The 17,207-nt window shown below is 32.9% G+C and overlaps 2 protein-coding genes across 2 annotated transcripts; both read right to left on the bottom strand.

Moving 5' to 3' along the window:
* Window positions 1-271: 271 nt before the first annotated feature.
* Window positions 272-4,909, bottom strand: LOC110684308 (beta-glucosidase 44-like). The gene is made up of 11 exons (XM_021860746.1): window positions 4,535-4,909; window positions 4,289-4,347; window positions 2,401-2,476; window positions 2,232-2,303; window positions 2,058-2,145; window positions 1,689-1,941; window positions 1,495-1,610; window positions 1,203-1,417; window positions 1,077-1,108; window positions 881-983; window positions 272-731 (listed from the first exon to the last, which is right to left on the bottom strand). Exons 1-11 carry the CDS (start codon window positions 4,743-4,745, stop codon window positions 460-462), a joined length of 1,497 nt encoding a protein of 498 aa, XP_021716438.1. The 5' UTR covers window positions 4,746-4,909; the 3' UTR covers window positions 272-459.
* Window positions 4,910-5,719: 810 nt separating this feature from the next.
* Window positions 5,720-12,460, bottom strand: LOC110684307 (beta-galactosidase 1-like). The gene is made up of 20 exons (XM_021860745.1): window positions 11,909-12,460; window positions 11,682-11,777; window positions 11,433-11,545; window positions 11,233-11,299; window positions 11,038-11,130; window positions 10,762-10,905; window positions 10,102-10,190; window positions 9,904-10,009; window positions 9,729-9,816; window positions 8,978-9,096; window positions 8,718-8,882; window positions 8,384-8,556; window positions 8,181-8,290; window positions 7,691-7,800; window positions 7,442-7,552; window positions 7,252-7,362; window positions 6,959-7,164; window positions 6,534-6,870; window positions 6,145-6,293; window positions 5,720-6,052 (listed from the first exon to the last, which is right to left on the bottom strand). Exons 1-19 carry the CDS (start codon window positions 12,092-12,094, stop codon window positions 6,183-6,185), a joined length of 2,535 nt encoding a protein of 844 aa, XP_021716437.1. The 5' UTR covers window positions 12,095-12,460; the 3' UTR covers window positions 5,720-6,052; window positions 6,145-6,182.
* Between the last annotated feature and the right edge of the window lie 4,747 nt (window positions 12,461-17,207).

Here is a 17,207-nt window from a genome sequence, read left to right as displayed (position 1 = left end):
TGATTAAATGGGACCATTTGAGTGAAGATGCAGAGTAGTTCTTCTGCAGCATGTGTAGTGTTTGGGGCTGCCTCACTCTCTTCTGGTCCGATCCTGCGACTCGAGACGAATGGCCACGTTGTTATTTGGAGAGTTGCTAGGGTTGAACTCTCTCCAAAGTACAATCTCCCAAACACTTGGTACGCACTTCTAAGAAAAATGGTATAGTTGGTCCAAAAATTATTAGAGATTAGCAAAAATTAAAATTTATCCGTAAGAAAAGTCTGAATTGTGAGGGGTAAATGATTGATGTCATTTGATGAAGCTATAAGAGGACCAAAATACATGGTCTATAAAGAAGTACATCTTTATTGAACTTAAACATTGATTACATTTTGCAAATATAATAGAAAACGTTACAAAGCATAAGCATTTACGTACTAAAAGAGGTGGTTGATCATACAACACCCTCGAGTTAATCTAGCCTCTTTGAAGCAAGTTCTTGAACCAATAAGCAGACATCTTTGGATATCTTTTAAGGTCTTTGTAATCAACATACACTATACCAAATCGTGAAGTGTATCCCAATCTCCATTCGAAATTGTCGACTAATGACCAGGCAAAATAGCCAACAACGTTTGCTCCCTCATCGATGGCCTTTTTAAGTGCAAGCAAGTAGCTTCTATAGTAATGAATTCTTTTCGTATCGTGCAATCCTTTTGGAAGAGTCACATTACCCGGATCATCCATACCTGTAATTCATATGGAAACGTAATCATTTTGTTGTTTGCTTCTCAACTTATACAAAAAATGTTGTACAATATATATTCTCTTAAACATTAAGATACGTTCAAGAAACAAATAAGCGCAATTTTATTAGATAAAAAACAGGGCTTATTACCATTCTCAGACAAAATGACTGTGGGATTGCCATATCGCTCCTTTATGTAGGTAATCGCCTTATAAATACCCCATGGTACCTCATAAAGCCAGTACGAGTTTTCCTACAAAAAAAAAAAAAAAAAACAATTGTTGTATATGATCGCGCCTAGCATTATAGATTGTGTACACATACAGAGTTCGTTGCAGATAATTACCTTGGGGCCAATTTGGACACCATTTTTACTAACTGCAGTAATCACCAACATGAAACAATTATGTAACGAAAATATATGTATAGTAGTAGAAAAAGAACATAAAAATAGCTATAACAATTATCATACAATTAAATCCAGCATGCCAGTCTTCTTGGTAGCCCGGCGTCTTTGGCTTGCTTAGTTGATTATACATGTAATAAGCTGTATACTGGTTGATTCCTACGAAGTCCATCGACCCCTTAACCATCTTCACGTCTTCTGGTGTGAATTTCGGTAGCCTATCTCCTACTATATTTTGCATTGTTCTTGGATATTCTCCATACACAATCGGATGTATAAACCTATACATGTATTTTACGAAATTGAGCTACTTTTTGTAGGACTAATATGCACAAAACTATAAGGAAAAGGTTTTTACCATCCAATATGAAAGTCGCGTGCTCTTTGAGCTGCATAATTGTCCTGCTTTCCTCTTGTAAGCGGTTCATACCACACAAAATCAAGCAGAATACCAATTCTTCCCTTCTGTTTCGCCTACAACACAAAATAAGACAATTGAGGCTTCCAAACCACCAGCATTACCAGCCATCTAACAAGTGCAAAAGTACTTACTAGATATTTTTCCCGGTATCTTTGAACTGCAGCAGCATGAGATAAAATCAAATTGTGAGCTGCAATATATGGTTCTGTACCTGAATTCCCCTCAGTACAGTTACCATATTCTTTGGAACATCTTCCTGGAGCAAAAAACCCGTTATCATACCCTAGCGCGGCCACAACTCTAGGCTCGTTGAAGGTCATCCAATTCTTCACTCTGTCTCCATAAGTCTTAAAACAGAAATCTGCATAATCAGCAAAATCTTTCCTGCATGTACAAAGACAAAAATGAAACATAACATCATTTTTTTTTAATTGTACTATAGCTCATTAAACCGTTTATTTCAGAACAATGAACACACTAAAACTAAAATCGTTACATACACAACTCTCCGGTTAAGCAAACCCAAGTATCTCTTCTCGAGGGCAAGAGGGAGATCGTAATGATAAAGATTTGCATACGGAGTTATGCCTACATACAACCAAGATCATGAAACTCTAGTTTAGTCTTTTGATAAATATTTGATCAGATACGCCACGAATATAATATAAACGTACCTCGCTTAATCAAATAATCGATTAGGCTGTTATAATATGCTACTCCCTTCCAGTTCACTTCTCCGGTACCATCTACGTTTGATCATGAATCAAAAGATTGTTAGTTATTCCATAATGCAATAATAATAAACTTTATTTATTAAGATTAATAGAACATTTTTGTACTCACTTGGGAAAATACGTGACCATGAGATTGAGAAACGGTATGCATCCATGTTAAGGTTTGCCATTATATCGATATCTTCCTACACGCAACAGAGAAATATTTTAATTAGTTGAAATGCTGATTTGATTACAGTTTTTTTTTTAAAAAAAAACTAAAGGCTCATTAATCAACTAGAAATATTTTTCACTGCACCGTGAGAATTGTTAGTACTCGACTACTCGTGTAAATGAACTTATTAGTACTTATTTAAAATCGAGAGCATTGTTGGTAACAATATAGGAATATATCGAAAATTCTTTAAGGGATAAAAGTTATGTAACCAGAGTAGAGATATCAATAGGATTCATAATAAGAATGGTCCACTGGCACTCACAGTGTCACACTCACACAGTCACTCTCACACAATTAAGTAGACAAATAAAAATGAAAGAAAAATCGTTTTCCTTTTTTGTTCTAATCCGATAAAAAATTTAATTACAAAAAACTTGCGACAAAAGTGACTAGAATAAATACGTAGTATGAGACTTGAAACCTTTCACGTGAATTTTTAAAGAATCAACACATTACATCAAAGATTAAATACAAATTTGACTGCATTTTCTTTTGACAAATGCCAATAATAAGGGCAAACACCAATGGCCCATATTTTTACTTCAACAGCTTATTTTTGGATCGTGTTTACTACAGTACTTTTACTCCGTTATTATTTCAAAGTGTCTCATTTAATTTTGTACTTTTTCGCGCAGTTTACCTCTTCACGTTAAATTGTCATATGAGATTTTGTTACCGAGTAGAATCAACTCAATGTTTTTAAAGATTAACTATATTTAATTGATACTTGGTATATTATTGATAATATGATACACTATTTATTAAGGAATGCGTGATAAAATCATTAACAATTAATATCTTTTATATGTTTTGTTACCGAGTATGTTTTTTTTAGCCCATCATTAACTATATTTAGGATTGTATTTGCATACTTTATTTTCTCAAATTTAATAAAAACACCATATATGATCATATGACGTGGTGGATAGAGCCATAGAGGATAGGGATTAAGATAATTTAGATAATAATTGTAATAAAATCATGATTACACTTAATTATGGAGATAGAACCAATGTGATCATTAGTTTCCAACTAAATATACAAGTATATGTTTCTAAAAATTTATTGTATCCACAATTATTGCTAATAACTCAATATGCATTTTAATGATTATCAAAATTACTCCCACTGTTATTTAGACTCCATGTATACATAACTTACATTTTCGCATTAACATGTAACATGTTACATGTACGTGTTAGATGTGTATATATAGTACATACCAATTAACATATTTTAAAAATAGGATCCAATCAGCCAATTAACACTTCTTAGAACTAAAGTACTTAATTATTAGCAATGCAATAAAAGTATAAAACCAAGAAAATTATACTTGCATCTAAATATCTTATAATAACAAGGTTGGCTGTTTATGGACACCCGTGTTATTGGTTCCCTAACTTGTTATGTTTGTAATTAAGTCCATTTCTCCATGACGTGGTTAGAAATGAGCATCATGAATAACATCGGTCCAAAAAACAACTGTACACTTAGCTTACTCAAATCTTTTTTATGGCAGCATTTTTTTTGATGTCCTTTTTGTATAATCTTAAGGATAGCTGAGTTGAACAACATGTGGATGTAAATTATTCCGTAAATTAGCTGATTAAATTCTTATAAAGTTGTAATTTGAACATGTAATCAAATCCCGCCAACATTATTATATTAGGATTTATCGATGGATGTCATTGCATTAGGGCTCGTACATTAACATGAAAAACAAAAAGAGCAAGGGGTCAAGACTTAATAAGAGCAACATTCACATGCAGCAATAACTGACCTTGTACCGATGATATTGGTCCACTGTAACATCAGCTGTTGCATTGTTAGCCACAATTCCTGTTTATTTCCACATACAACGAACAACGTTATTTCATAATTGATGATACACTACTTTCATTGTCGACAAAAAATAAACCCATAACAATTGCAAAGTATGTATGTCAGTATGTACACGTATTAATGTGACAACTAAATTTAAATAGATAGTAATAGACTAAATGGCGAACAAGGAAAATAAACGTACCGGGTTTTTTGATGAATTCATCCCAAATGCTGGGGCCACGGCCATCCTTATGAGCCATGCCTTCAACTTGGTACGCAGATGTCGCGGTACCGAAAACAAAGCCCTTAGGGAAGCTCTTTCTGCTTAGCCCACCGGTGTCAAATTTTGTAGCGAGTGTAAGTGTAGCGAGGAGACTAAGAAGTGAACATAATAATAATGAGAAATTTCTCATTGTAAAGAAAAATGATGTTATTTTAGTGTCGGCTAAGGTTTGAATAATTGTAGGCAAAGAAGTGGGCAATTTATAGGACTTGTTGAAAGAGTTCAAAAAGATATTGTGCTTTAATGCGTGTGCCAATAATGGACAGAAGAGCTTCGTTAAGATTTTTTTGGGCCAAATCTGATTTTGGTCCCACCCACAAATATTACATGGATGAGATCATTGCTAAACCATGCTTCATCATGCATGCCTCACCTACTCTTTATTCTACTATCTATGATAGGCCGTTTCAAGGGTGGGAACTCGGAATGAAAATATACACGAGCAGGGATAAGAAGGTGAAATAAGGATACATATTACTACTTCCGTACAGGTTATGTGAAATGATTAGACATTTTTCCCTCTCTATTTTATGTCAAATCGTCGCACATAATCTGTAACTGAGGTAGTATATATAGATGGGGTAAGAGATTTGGATTAGTTTAACGATAGTGTGCATAATAAGGAAATAATCATGTTATCTTTGTTTGGTATGAGTTGGATGTAAGCTGAGAATAATTGGCACTTGATTGTATATCTTCATTAATCCTCTCCTTTTTGCAAGGCGTAATCTATATGAATGTGTTATTTTTGGTAGAATAAACAGGGATTTAATCTCTATTTATATCCCATCACACCATCCTTAATACGGAATATTATATTTATCCTGTTAATCTTTTGTTTGGTTTGAAATTAGAATTGTGATTGGGATGGAAAAAGAAAAACAAGGAACACTCACTATAACATGTATTGTTATTCAAAATCTAAGTTACTGAAATTAAGTTGGATATTACTGAAAATTACTGAAAATATTTTATCTCTCACAAATAACACCCAAAGTTGCAACTAATATGTAAAGGAAGTAGTATCTTTTTTATTTTTTGACAAGATTACACTTTGTACATTAACGAAGGGTTTTCGGTTATTAAAGTACAAGAAACAATGGGTTAAGAAAGAATCATAAATGGAACTTGATATAAACGCGTTAAGTAACAAAATGGAAGCAATGAAAAATTGCCTCTTACTAGGAATTTCATCTTGAAATTGGAACAACAGGATTCAACACATTCTAAATGGTACATATGTATAGCACATGGATTCCTATTAACATCTCAATGTGCTAGAATCGTCTCCCTCAATTTATGGGAGTTGATTCAACTTACTAACATCGGCGCTCCTTTTTGAGCCCACACAACAATGGAGGAAACATCTAGTTTATGTACAAGCTTTGGACTATAATGTGTGTCGCAGAGTTTGTACAGCTTCACTCAAGTCAAAAGCTGAAATGGAGATGGTATGGAAGGACAATATATTAAGGAAGATTGCAAAATCAAAACTTAAATATGGAAAGAATTGAAGAATTTTATTGCACCTTTGACTCGTGTAAGTCAAAACAACTAGCTAGGCACGTCAACTGCAAATTGCTTCGACTGCTAGTCTTTTCATAAAATTTGGACATGGATCTCCTCCAAATAGCTCAGGTTCAACTGTTATAGCACAACCTGCCTGACCAATACATTCCTGTCACAAAAACAGAAGATACTGATATTAGTTAAGTGAAGATAAATGTTTTCATAGGTTTGTCACAAACCAGCATAACTTGGGGAGAAAAAAGATTGGAATTTAAAGAAACGTTCCTAATTTTTGAATTCCTGTTTAAGTTCAAAAGAAAAGCAAGATTCTCTAACTCGGATGATGGCTCGATAAAGATGGCCAAGATAGCATATTTGTAAAAAAGTAGCTACTCAAGTGTAACCTTACCCTTTCAAAAATATCATAGGACTTGTGGGCATGACAGCTTCCTTGATTGAAGTTTCCACAAGATCCTTCAGGCGTCCCAAAACTGGCAAACTTAATCGATGAAATCTTCTGCCCAGGAGTACACCATAGGTGGGCCTTTGGCCGCAATGGTTTGTCTATCCTCCCAGAAGATTTCAAATGCCAGTTCACAAGGTTAGGTTGCCACTCATTCATTTCAGAACAAATACTGCTTGTTTCTTTCTTCATTAAAGAAATCCAGTTTGGATCTCCGCCCATTTCTTCAAATACTACCATCAAATTACCTGCTGGCTTCAGCCAAGACCGAGGAACATGGTACCTGAAATATAAAAATCCTACGAGTCTTAACATAGTTACATAGCATTATAATCAACGAATTATTTGAATGTTTTAAGAGGATTACTCACCATCTCTGAGAAGCATCTCCACAGTAGCTTAAGCATTTCTTCTCAGTAAAATAGCCTGCATAGCTACAGTCGCTGCATGAACCTTTTGCTATATAAGCAGGCCAGTAACGCCCAATGTTTTGTCCGTTAATCCATACTTGACCCTTACCCATGCCACCCATATCTAATGCAAGGGGTTCATTACCAGGTGGAGCATTGAAAATCGTCTGAGAGTGTAAACAAAATAACATCAGTCATGCTGTATTGTCATTACTGAAGTATTCATGAAAGTCGTCAAAGGTTTGAATACTCACTTTATACCATGTAAGCGGTTGCTTTTGAGCAAGAAATTTGCCCTCAACCCACTCAACATTGTTGGCACCATTGAGGGAATTAAGACTCAAAGATTCACCTTTCATTCCAATCTGATAGAAGGCCACAGAATTAGAAAAATTAAATAAAAGAAATAACAAAAGGGTAAACTCGTACAGCGAGAGGATTAACCTTGTACGACCATTTCTGCCATGTCAAGTCTCTCCTCCCCTCATTCAGACCATTTAAAGAAACAGGACCGAGAATACCAGTATTGAATCGTTCATAATGTGGGCCAACATTCTGAACACAAAAACAGAACATGGAGTGTTAATCAACCATATCGACACTATATCATGGAAAGCATAAATGTAACCGACATATTTTCTGTGCATGTGTAAGACAATTATGACCAATGAGCACAAGCAATAGAGAACACACCGGTAGCCCGACAGCAACGCTTAGTAGTGCAATTTTGTTAATTCCAGGCCTCAAATTCACACCTTCACTAAAGGTTATCTTGGGATTTTCAAGACTTCCATAGGCAGTACCTGCCACAAAATGGAAACAATGAATGTTCAGCATATTACCCTAAGAAACATCAACTGTCCACTACAAGTGGATAAGGCTTGCAATTGTATTAGTTTATTGGATACAGCTGACTGCATATTGCATATGTATGATTCCGTCTACTCTGCCATGATTCCTTAAAAGGATTGGAACAATGCCGTAATAGTATGGTAGGAGTATATTGATATGATATGGTAATTAACTGACATAAATGGTGACTTATGGTCAGAGCATACAGGAATAGAGAGTGATTGAACCCTCCACATACTAGTGATGTTTCTGTCCATGAATAAGATTCTATAATCTTATGATGTGCTACGGTAATTGACATCGGATATATAATATGAAAGAAGTTTCTTACCAGCTAGTTGACCATTGATGTAAACATGCAAAGCATGCCCAGCTGACATCACAGTAAGAACTGGTGACTTTCCACCCTTCAAAAATCCTTCGTTGTGGCCAATTTTGACACTGTCAGGATAATTCATAGGTAAGAGACATATCTATTAATTGACTACAGAAATTTCAACAAAAACATAAAGTTTAGAGTGCAAATGTACTTACTCAGTCATATACCACAAGTAGTCAGTCATATCTCTAGTGGTATTAACTTGTTCCACCAGCCCCATCATTGTAAAGGCACTATCATCAGTTGAAGCTGTCTCATCGTTATATGATTGCCAAGAAAAGTGTTGATAAACTGGAGTGAACTTCATTTGTGCACTCTGTGCTCCAATCTGCAACAAGATAATAAAGGTGAATGTCATGACATGATATGCATATACAAGTAATACACTTGCGAGTAAACAGTAATCTTAATATGATAGCTTTTGAAGAACCTTTTCATCCCCATCCTTTCAATTTTTGTCTAACCTAAGTTAAAAGAAACTTTTCTCACCCTTGCAGTGTTGAAGACAGTGTTCTTGCAATCAGGAAGAATGCTTATTGACCAAGGAGGCAAGTTGTAGTGATTATTCCCATATGCCACCTTTGCATAAGATTTTGCGTTATAATTGGCAAGGAATGCAGCACAAGCTCCAGATTTTGACTTAAATTCATGAGCCTGCATGAATAATAAATAGGGGGAAAGTTATTACAAAGTGTTACACTAAAAAGGGATATTATTAAGTTTGAACAGCAGATGATTAGAAAGTTAACCTCTTGGCTGCTCCCTAACCGGATCACTGTTGGATCACTGGAAACTAAAGCTGGCTCACAAAGTTTTATTGCTCTGTGCAAATCCTTTAAATGACCCCATTTTGGCTGTTGTAATAATCCTAAAAATATGAAGAAAAGTTACTGTTTAGCAATTTCTCTTAACAGCAGGTTTAAAACATCAGAAAAGGCCCATAATTTCAAGCAAAGGTGCTTGTTTGTAATTGCACCTCATCTTACCCTTAATAGTATCAAGGATAAAATTGATCACTCATTCATTCGATAGGACAGTCAATAGAACAAGCAAAATCATGTCATTATCCTATAGAGAGTTAAATGCTTGCATGCATATTCCTATAACTTTAAGCATAGACTAGCACATGAAAATCCAATTGTTGACATTCACAACTACCTCGATTACCTAGACATCTATTATGCGTTTGCATCTTATAATTCATATTAATATACATTATGCAAGATTGGAAGGAGATACAATATTAGACAGAAAAGAACATTACTAGGGCGTGAGTCACCGTAATTGATTAGCATATACTAGTATTCAATTTGCAAAAAAGGATTATTTTGGAGCTAGATTGAGTCAGGGAATACTTGTGGTCACAACACCCTTTAGTCTCTACGTATACATAGAAAAAGTAATATTACTGATTTACTGGGAATATACTCTTCCATTCATTCAGGTCAATTAGTCTAATTTTAACAGAGCACATTCTGTAAGATGAATAGAAAGGCATACCAAATTCATCTAGAGGAGCATCATAGTCATAGCTCGTAGCAATAAAAGGACCCCCCGCAGTTCGGCCAAAGTTTGTACCACCATGATACTGAATAAAAAGTATTGTATCATAAGCAAAGAAAACAAAAGGATATGAAAGTTTTCAGCTGGTAAACAGCAAAATAAATTAGCTCACCATATAATAATTGACAAAAGATCCTCCTTTCTGTATGAATCTAGCAACGGCGAATGCCAAGTCCTCAGCTGGTCTCTTAGGAACTGGACCTCCGAATTCTGTATACCTGAAAGCAAAATGAAAATGTACTTGTATAATATATGTTATGAAGCTTATTCATTAGCATTTTGAATGTGTTATAAATATCAAGTATCTCACCATCCTGTCCAAGCCTCTGTCCACATTTTTGGTTTATAAGCCTTGTTTGGAGTGAAGTAATCGCAGTAGAAGCCATTGCAAGTGTTAATCTGCAATAAACATGCAGTTTAAGCTATAGTAACATGTATCATATTAAAAAAAAAAAAAAAAAGTCAACATGCTAGCCCTAGATACTGTCGTCAACCTAAGCGTGTTATATAATCATGACTAGGGTATATAAATACGAATTAAAAATGAAAGTAGTTTGAACATTGAAGTATCCAATACTATGAAAACAAATTCATACTACGTATTATTTTACTCACTTTCATATTATCAAGATCAGACAGAATAATAAACAATACGAGGAAAGGTCCAATTTACAAGAGTCATTAATTTGTTGTCATAATACTCAATGCAGCAAAACAAAATTATATAGACAACAAGCCTAGTGACTGATAAAATAATGGATGGAACCGAGTTAAGCCCATGTGCAATGCCACATACGAAGTAAATAATAACAGCATTTTCAGGAAGCACAAGGACACAACTACGACAGTGAAGTAGCAACCACGATATCAGCAGACTTAAGAGGCACCGAAAACGATTAAATTAGGAAGCTCTTTAATTATATGAACATAACAATCATTCAAAGTTATAAAAAGTTTTGAAAGCTCTTACAACGGGGTCTGGAGCATCGTCTTGCTTACACATGACCCATGGGACTCCAGTAGTTAAACCCAAAGCCATTTTGGCTGCCCAATCAGTGTAAGCTCTTCCAGGAGCACCAAGTTCATTCTCCATTGGTCCATATTCATTTTCAATCTGCCACAAACATTCGATACAAAGAAGTTAAGCTCGAATTCGATTCAAACAGTTTCTTCACAAGCATCCTGAATCAAGCAAACTGATAGCAGAATGAAAATGAACCAATGGGTACAAATGTATTGTATATACCTGTGACAGTATAATTGGACCGCCTTGTGTCTCAAATAATCTTTCAGCTTTCATCATGTTAACAATCTTCTCTGTGAATCTTTGCATCTCAGCCTTAATAAAAACAATGTAATGATATTATAATCAAACCTACTAAACAATTAATCAAAATTATAACACAAACATTGCAATTAATTACAATGAGTCTTAGCTAACCTTAAAAGGCCCATTATCTGTTCTGAAATTTATGCCTGGAACATACTTCAGCCAAACAGGAAACCCCCTAAATAAGAAAAATTAAATTAAATTAAATACCCAAAGACATAGTAGAAGAATATTGAAGGAATAAAATATCTTCCTTAGACAAAATCTTTCTTTAACAGTAAAAAGAACAGAAAAGGGTAACAAGAAATTACCCAAAGTTCCACTCAGCACAAACATAAGGTCCAATCCTTAAATGAGCATAAAGACCAGCTTGGTGAATCAACTTGATGAATTTCACCAAGTCATACCTATCTTCAAAGTAGTACTGAAAAACACACAATTATACTAAATCTTAGTTAAAGAGACTAAAATGGAAAGTGAGTCCAACTTTATTTAACCAAGTTAAACACTAATTTAATAACAAGGGGGTTAAAATTTTACAGTAATTTATTTTTTTTTACCTTTCCTTGTTCAGGTTCATGACCATTCCAGAAAACATAGGTTTGTATTACATCTAACCCACCTTCTTTAGCCTTCTGAATAAGATCTGGCCACATCTGCAAAAATTATAAAAATGAAATTAAATCAAACCCATTTCAGATATTCAACAAAAACAAATACCCAAAATGTAGAAATCACCAAAAATAGAAACTTTTTAACAAAAAAAAAACCCAGAAAAATATCTAACCTCAGGAGTACTTCTGGGATAGTGAATAGACCCAGAAATAAGAATTCTTCTTTGTCCATTAATGATGATAGCTTTATGATCATACCCAACACTTGCATTTACAACTGATAGCAAATTTGAGACCAAAAATGCCCAGAAAATACAGAGCATGAACATTAAAAATGAGGGATTTTTAATGCCCTGCATTTTTGATTAAAAATTTTATTAAAATTTTCTTGCTTAAGTTAGAGCAAGAGTGACACAAAGTTGTGAACTTTTGGCAATTTCTTTTGTGTTTTTATGGGATCACTTTATACGATGCTTGTTTAGAGAGAGAAAGTGGTGTATGAAAAAGAGTGAGACACTAGTCTATGAAACACAGCTGTGAATGTTTTTTTTCTCTTTTCTGCCTTTTTTCTTTATTTTTATTTTGGGATTTTAAAATAAATTGTTTGATTTGGGAAAAATCAAATATGTTGTGAAGTTTGATAATTGAAGAAAGTATGCAGTTTGCAGGTGCTTTTTATATACACTCATGGGGTGCAAGACTGTAGAAAATTGTGAAATTGGGTTTTTTTATTTTTTTTGGGTCCCAGATTTTGGGCATACTTCTATGCGGAGAATCATCCAATTATAGAATTTATTTCTATTGCTTTTTCGTTATTTAAAACATTAATCATTTTTAATGATTTTGAAAAATAATGGCGGTAAAGAAAACAAAATGGGATTTGTTAAGATTGTTCTAATCTTCTTTTAATGAATTTACAAAAACACACTATTTTGTATCTTTTCTTTAGATAACAACCACTACTAATCTACTCGACCACCAAAGATCTATTGATCTAGTTAGAACACCACTGTAAATCGAAGTCAAAGTAAACTCAAAACTAGCACCAATGGAACTTTTTATACACAAGTAATAAAGAGACGCTAAGCATTGTACGAAATCAATGGTCATGAACTTGCATGTGAACCTCAACCATGCAACTTCAATTTCCTACTCATACTAATTAGTTGAATAGGGTACCCTTTAATCTGTTAGGTAATTAGATGTGAATGGAAGGTGCATTATTGATGATGAGAAGGTTGCCAATGCGTGGAGTGTGGCATGTAACACTTTTTTTGTTTGTTTGTTAGTAAATCAATTGGATTTGTTTTGGTTGATTAATTAGGTAATAATCGTCGTTGTCAAGGGTTTTGGCCATCACTAATCTTTGTTGGTTATAAGTCTCCATGATTTACATGAACCTAGACAATACAAGTGTAAAATATACTATTTATTACCTTATTTATTAGTAATATTTTTTTTTTTATCTTTTCATTATATAATTGTTCTTTCTTTATATTCATTTTTTTCTCAAGTACTCCTTATAACCTTTAACAGACGTAGTATAGTATGAGACAAGTATAATATAAAAACTACTTTAAAATTAAGGTTTTTATTAAATTATAACAAAGTTAGATAATGGTAATTCGATCATCAAACAAACATAAAGGATCAATTTTACAATTATCATTATGTCCAACTAGGGCATGTTCATATTTACTGAAATGAGCTTAATTGAACTGATTGGAGCTGAACTGAACTGAACTAATTAAAGCTAAACTGAACTGAACTGAGATGAAATAAATATTTTATAAGATGAGAGAGAGAAATTAGAAGCTGAACTGAAATTAAGTAAATGTGAACATACCCTTAATTAGATACATAATTGAAGACAAAAATCACCAATATGCATATATTCTAGAAAAGTGGACGAAAATCCACTAAAGAAATTAAAGTAGAATAATATCATGAATTCAATCATCACTAAATCCCCAAAATTAAAAATGCTTGTACGCTACCACTTCCATACTTTATTTTGATCTTTTTTGTTATAGCGAATGAGAATCTGCCTCCTTACCAAATAGGCAAATAATAAACGTTATTAACATTATATTATGGGGAGTTAATAAGTTATTGTGCCACTTTTTGACATACAAGTATTATTTTGGACGGTCCAAATGTCCAATGTCCTAAAGTTGTTCTTGTTCCCATTGTTGGTCAAGTGGTCAACATACTAGTGAATGGCAGTACCGTGGCTCAATTACTAGGATCATTAGTTTTCATGTTTTTAATCTTTAATTAATTACTAAAGTACTCCAATTAATACTTCTTACATGGTACACTATTATATTGGAGTAGCTCAATATGGCGTTAATGTTGTTTAGAATCTAGATAGGATTTAAATATGCAATCTCAATATTTAGCACTACATGCCTTACCTCTAAGTTGTGTACAACGGACTATTATACGAAGTATATTTTAGGTTTTTTTTTAAAAAAAAAATTATTATTATTATTATATATATAATAAAAAAAATTAATATTTTTTTTAAAAAACCTATCAATATGTAAAGAATGGCAATATAACATATTAAATTAAATTACGAGTATGTAATAGAAAATCGAGTCATGAATTAGGCATGTTCTCATTGACTGAACTCAGGTGAACTGAACTGAAATGAACTGAGCTGAACTGAACTGAACTGAAATGAATATTTTATAAGAGAAGAAAATTAGGAGTTGAACTGAACTGAACTTCAACGTAAAAGAACAGGTCCTTAATGTATAAATGCAACTTCTATGTAATGACTCAGGACATTATTCGGACCCAACTACTATTTATGAAGGATATATATTATGACGACAAACATAACACACCACGACACCACGTATATGATGATGACTCTAAAACAATAATAATAAATGTAAAAGATAGTATTATTCCTACTGTACTAATTTCAATCTTTACATAATTTGTAAGTATCAATATCATCTCCAGTTGTCATGCAATTGACCCTCACATAAAGTTATAAGCAAGACTCACGAGCTAATCAAATCAAAGCCTTTTCAATTAATGTATAAATTAATTAAACTTATTGATTATGATATGATCTTATCTACTTGTATATGCATACAGTATCTATGTTTGATTAACTATAGCTATCATGCATGTACCTTGGCTAGTAGTTGGCTACCGGCTACTTCATCGATTGTTCTTTTTTAGTTGACTTTTAATACTATTCATATACATAGCTTTTAAGAACGGATGATGAAGTACTCAATCTATAAGTTAGCATTCATCAAAAGACTAAGGATTTCACTTCCAAATCTAGTTATGGATCGGAGGGGTATATATAACAATCAAAGTGTAATACAAATAATTCCTATAAAAAGAGTTAATAGACCTTTAATTCTTTAAGTTGATATGAAAATTCAACATTTGCCGACACTTTAAAAATATCAATACAATCTTGTTTTTATCCAAATGAGGCTCGTGAATTGGTAGGTTTGTACGTATATGTATATAATTAAACTTACATGATTAAACTAATAATATATATATTCCTTAATCTTCTTCATTCTTAAGAATAATCTAAGGTTAGGTTGGAACTTGGAAATATTGGTGTGATATAACTCAATCAGGCAGTCCTCAAATTATTTTAATAATGAAATACAGTACTAATAAATAATTACGGTTAAAAAAAAAAAAAAAAAAAACATGGTAGTGCTAGTGCAGCCATATGTGATAATGTGTATATCCAGAATTGTTGGCTAAGGTGATTCCACATTATCCAAGTTTTAGTCACAAAATTTTGTTCCACTTTATTCCTGACCTCAATTATAGTATCAATATTCAATATTGTTGGGAATTTGGGATGGTAAAAAACCGGAGTAAAAAATAAAAGCAAAAAAATAGATACTGGTAAATAAATTCTTACAAAGTTACTTTTTCACTAATCTATTATCTCACTAGTCCATAACCATTTTATAAATTACTTACTTTTTTGTGGATAAAAAATTGCTAGATTTATTTTAAATAAACATACTGTAATACGAGTATATGATACTTATATATTTTAAATCAAATAAAGTGCATAGTAATATTTTTTTTTTTTGAATAGTAAGTAAGTACATATATTACATTATCATAAATGGAAAGTTCTATCAATTGAAAATGCTCAAAATCACAATGTTGATATAGGTGTAGATAAGTGATAAGTCCAAAATATATTGTAATGTACTTGCTCAAAAAAATTGTAAATAGCTACCCCTTAAAATGCAAAAGGTTAGATTGATTGAATGATTAAAATATAAATCAAGTGTTGATAGATTTTATGTAAAGTGACCTACTTCTACATCTAGTACATTTGCAGGTTTTATTTATGAATGGAAGCATTGCATTAAGGTCCCCATATTTAGGGTATGTTCTAATACGATTATTTTCAATTCAATTTAGTTCATTTTAGCTCAGCTCAGCTCTAATAAGTTCAGTTCAGTTCAGCTCCTAGTTTCCTTCTCTTATAAAATATTCAGCTAAGCTCTAATAAGTTCAGTTCAATTTAACTCCTAGTTTTCTTCTCTTATAAAATATTCAGTTCACATATAATAAGTTCAGTTAGCTCAGTCAATCAGAATATGCCCTTAATTTAAGGTATTACATCTTATAAATTTGGAATATTGATAAATGAACTCTATAGTCTATCCAAACAAAAAGAAAGCAACATGGAACTTCATTTAGGTGGGGAAATAATTGTAAAAAATAAATATCAAAGATTGAGGGCAACAATTCTCCTACATTATTGGACAGACAATATTGTCCCACATCTTCAAGGGTAGTCTTAGGTTGCATGCCTATCCAAAATTCCTTAGTTGGATCCACATATTCATATGCAAAGGATTGAGCTAGGCTTCTCAATTCAAATGATGATAATTTGCCTTATCCCAACACAAATTATTGTATGCCTCATATTTTTAATGTTAAGGCTCGGATGCTTTTTCTATTGAATGTTTGCATGACCGGTATCACAACTATGTTCATCTAAAAACCGATTGATTATGAATATGAATATATATACGAGTTTCGATTTTAAATCATATGGAGTATCAAAATTCTCTAATGTATTGTTTAATTGTTGACATGGCAGTAAATTTGCTAATAGTCGTGAAATTTAGCCGGTGAGTTGCCAATAAATTATGACTGTGATGACGCCAAGCAAAATCAAATCCATTTTCAAATAATAAATAAAAATAATACAAATTACTCCATATTAAGGATATGTTTTCTTCAACTTAATTTCAGTTCAGTTCAGCTCCAATCAGTTCAATTCAATCAGTTCCTAATTCCTTCTCTCATAAAATATTCAGTTCAGTTCAACTCCAATCAGTTCAGTTCAATTCAGCTTAATTCAGTAAATCGGAACAGACCTTAAACTATTAAGGATAATCTTGTTTCCAATCTTAAACAATTAGGACAATGGGCCCAAAAGTAGAAAGA

Source organism: Chenopodium quinoa, unplaced genomic scaffold (genome assembly GCF_001683475.1).
Source record: "Chenopodium quinoa cultivar QQ74 unplaced genomic scaffold, ASM168347v1, whole genome shotgun sequence".
Classification (NCBI taxonomy): Eukaryota; Viridiplantae; Streptophyta; class Magnoliopsida; order Caryophyllales; family Amaranthaceae; genus Chenopodium; species Chenopodium quinoa.
Note: the sequence above shows the minus strand (reverse complement) of the source record. Positions and strands in the feature narration are given on the sequence as shown.

Coding starts and splice junctions, on each gene's coding strand:
- LOC110684308 (XM_021860746.1), bottom strand. CDS start 4,745: ATGAGAAATTTCTCATTATTATTATGTTCACTTCTTAGTCTCCTCGCT. Junction 1,942..2,057: donor TTGCTTAACCGGAGAGTTGT/GTATGTAACGAT, acceptor TTGTACATGCAG/GAAAGATTTTGCTGATTATG. Junction 732..880: donor AGTCATTTTGTCTGAGAATG/GTAATAAGCCCT, acceptor TATGAATTACAG/GTATGGATGATCCGGGTAAT.
- LOC110684307 (XM_021860745.1), bottom strand. CDS start 12,094: ATGCAGGGCATTAAAAATCCCTCATTTTTAATGTTCATGCTCTGTATT. Junction 10,906..11,037: donor GTCCAATTATACTGTCACAG/GTATATACAATA, acceptor TGTTTGTGGCAG/ATTGAAAATGAATATGGACC. Junction 6,294..6,533: donor CCTATGATATTTTTGAAAGG/GTAAGGTTACAC, acceptor TTTTTGTGACAG/GAATGTATTGGTCAGGCAGG.